The following is a 1,838-nucleotide window of genomic DNA, read 5'->3' on the forward strand; positions in this document are numbered from 1 at the left end:
ACATGGTCGCGCGGCCCGCGGCCCGCGCGGTTGGGGCCGCCGCTAGCCGCACTCGTCGACGCTGCCCCGCTCTTGTACTCGCAACCCCTGCACCATCGGCTCGCCAACGTTAACGTTAAAAGCGGTTGCGTGGCACACTATGTTGGGCTCCTTCCTGCCGCCCGCGCGGTCCGGGAGCGGCGACGCGAAGAAGGTCGACGTCGTTTTGCCCCGGTCGCGGGGGGGCATGCCGAGCCCGGAGAAGGAGAACGCGCCGCCCGAGGCCAAGGACGCCGGCCTGGCGCCGACGCTCGACATGCACCTCAAGGTGAGCGAGCCCGACGACCTCGACGAGTCGGAGCTCGCGGCCATGGAGGCCAAGCTCCACCGCCGCGGCGAGGCCAAGGTCGACGCGAACGACGACGACGCGCTGGCCGACGAGCTCGCGGCCTTGGAGGCGCAGGTGAAGTCGCGCGCGGCGTCGGCCGCGGCGCCGGCCGAGGGCAAGGAGACGAGCCTCGAGGCGGACCTCGCGCTGGAGGAGTCGAAGCTCGAGGCGCGGCAGCAGGAGGTCTTGCGCCGGGCCGTCGCCGACGCCGGCGGCGCCGCGCCGTGCCGCTGGCTCGGCGGGTCCTTCGTGAGCTACGGCGCCGCGCCGGCGCCGGAGCGCGCGCCGGCGCCGGAGGACGACGACGACGACGACGACGACGACGACGAGCCGCCGGAGTCGTCGCGGAGCTCGGAGGCGTCGGAGGAGGTCGGCCCGGAGGCGCGGCGCCAAGCGATCCGCGAATTGGCCAAGCACCTCCAGTCCCTCGCGTCGACCGTGGAGCAGGAGCACGCGAAGCGCGCCCGCGCGCCCAAGGTGCGCGCGCCGGCGATGATGCTCAAGCTCGAGGACGAGGTCGAGACGCTCAAGAAGTCGCGGGAGCGGTCCGGCGACGCGCTGAGCCTCCTGCGGCAGGGCGGCGGCCTCGGCGACCCGCGCGGCGCGGGCGCGGCCCACGGCGCCATCCTCGAGGCGGCGATCATGATCGCCCAGTCCGACGTCGCCGTCATCGAGGAGGCGGACGTCGTCCGCGCGCTGCGGCGCGACGTCGACAAGCACGTCCGGGCGCTGAAAAAGGCGCTCCGCCGGGCCGACGGCACGCACGACCGGCGCGGCGCCCGCGACGCGCGCGACGCCTACGTGCCGCCGGAGGAGCCGAAGCGCGGCGGCGGCTTCTCCGAGATCCGCAAGCCCCGGCCGCGGCCGCGGCCCGTGTACCGCGGGCCGGGCCACAACGAGCGCGACCGCCAGTACGAGGACGTCGTCGTCGTCCGCCGCCAGGACGGCCTCGCCGTGAAGCGGCCCCACTACCTCAAGCCGGCGGCCGCGCCCAAGAAGGCGCCGGGCCGCGTCTGCCGCGGCGCGCCCCAGGTCTCCCGCCACTGCCACGGCTACGTCCCCAACGACGACGACCTCGCGTCCCTCGCGCTCTGAAGGTGTGTTTAAGTGTCATTCTCGCTCTGAAGCTTGATTTAAGTGTCCTCTCGTTGCGCCGCGCGCAGCCACGGGTCCTCGAGGAGGTCGGCCATGGTCGCGCGCGCCGCCGCGTCGCGCGCGAGGAGCGCCGCGAGGACCCGTCTCTCCTCGGCGCCGAGCGCCGCGTCCGACAGGTCGACGACGCCCGCCCGGATCGCGTCGAAGAGGCCCTCGACGGAGTCCGCGACGTCGAAGGGGTTCCGCCGCGTCCGGAAGTTGTAGTAGCAGCAGCCCAGGGCCCACGCGTCGCACGCGAACGCGTTGAAGTGGACCTTCTCGCCCGCCGCCGCCGTCGCGACCATCTCCGGCGCCCAGTAGGCGTAGGTGCCCTCCG

General features: G+C 74.2%; 1 protein-coding gene across 1 annotated transcript; it reads left to right on the forward strand.

Annotated features, from left to right (window-relative positions):
• Window positions 1-226: 226 nt before the first annotated feature.
• Window positions 227-1,462, forward strand: AURANDRAFT_68221 (hypothetical protein; the record flags this gene model as incomplete). The annotated part of the gene is made up of 1 exon (XM_009043853.1): window positions 227-1,462. The coding sequence occupies one exon, from the start codon at window positions 227-229 to the stop codon at window positions 1,460-1,462; it is 1,236 nt and encodes a 411-aa protein (XP_009042101.1).
• Window positions 1,463-1,838: the final 376 nt, after the last annotated feature.

This window comes from Aureococcus anophagefferens (assembly GCF_000186865.1).
Source record: "Aureococcus anophagefferens unplaced genomic scaffold AURANscaffold_74, whole genome shotgun sequence".
Lineage (NCBI taxonomy): Eukaryota > Pelagophyceae > Pelagomonadales > Pelagomonadaceae > Aureococcus > Aureococcus anophagefferens.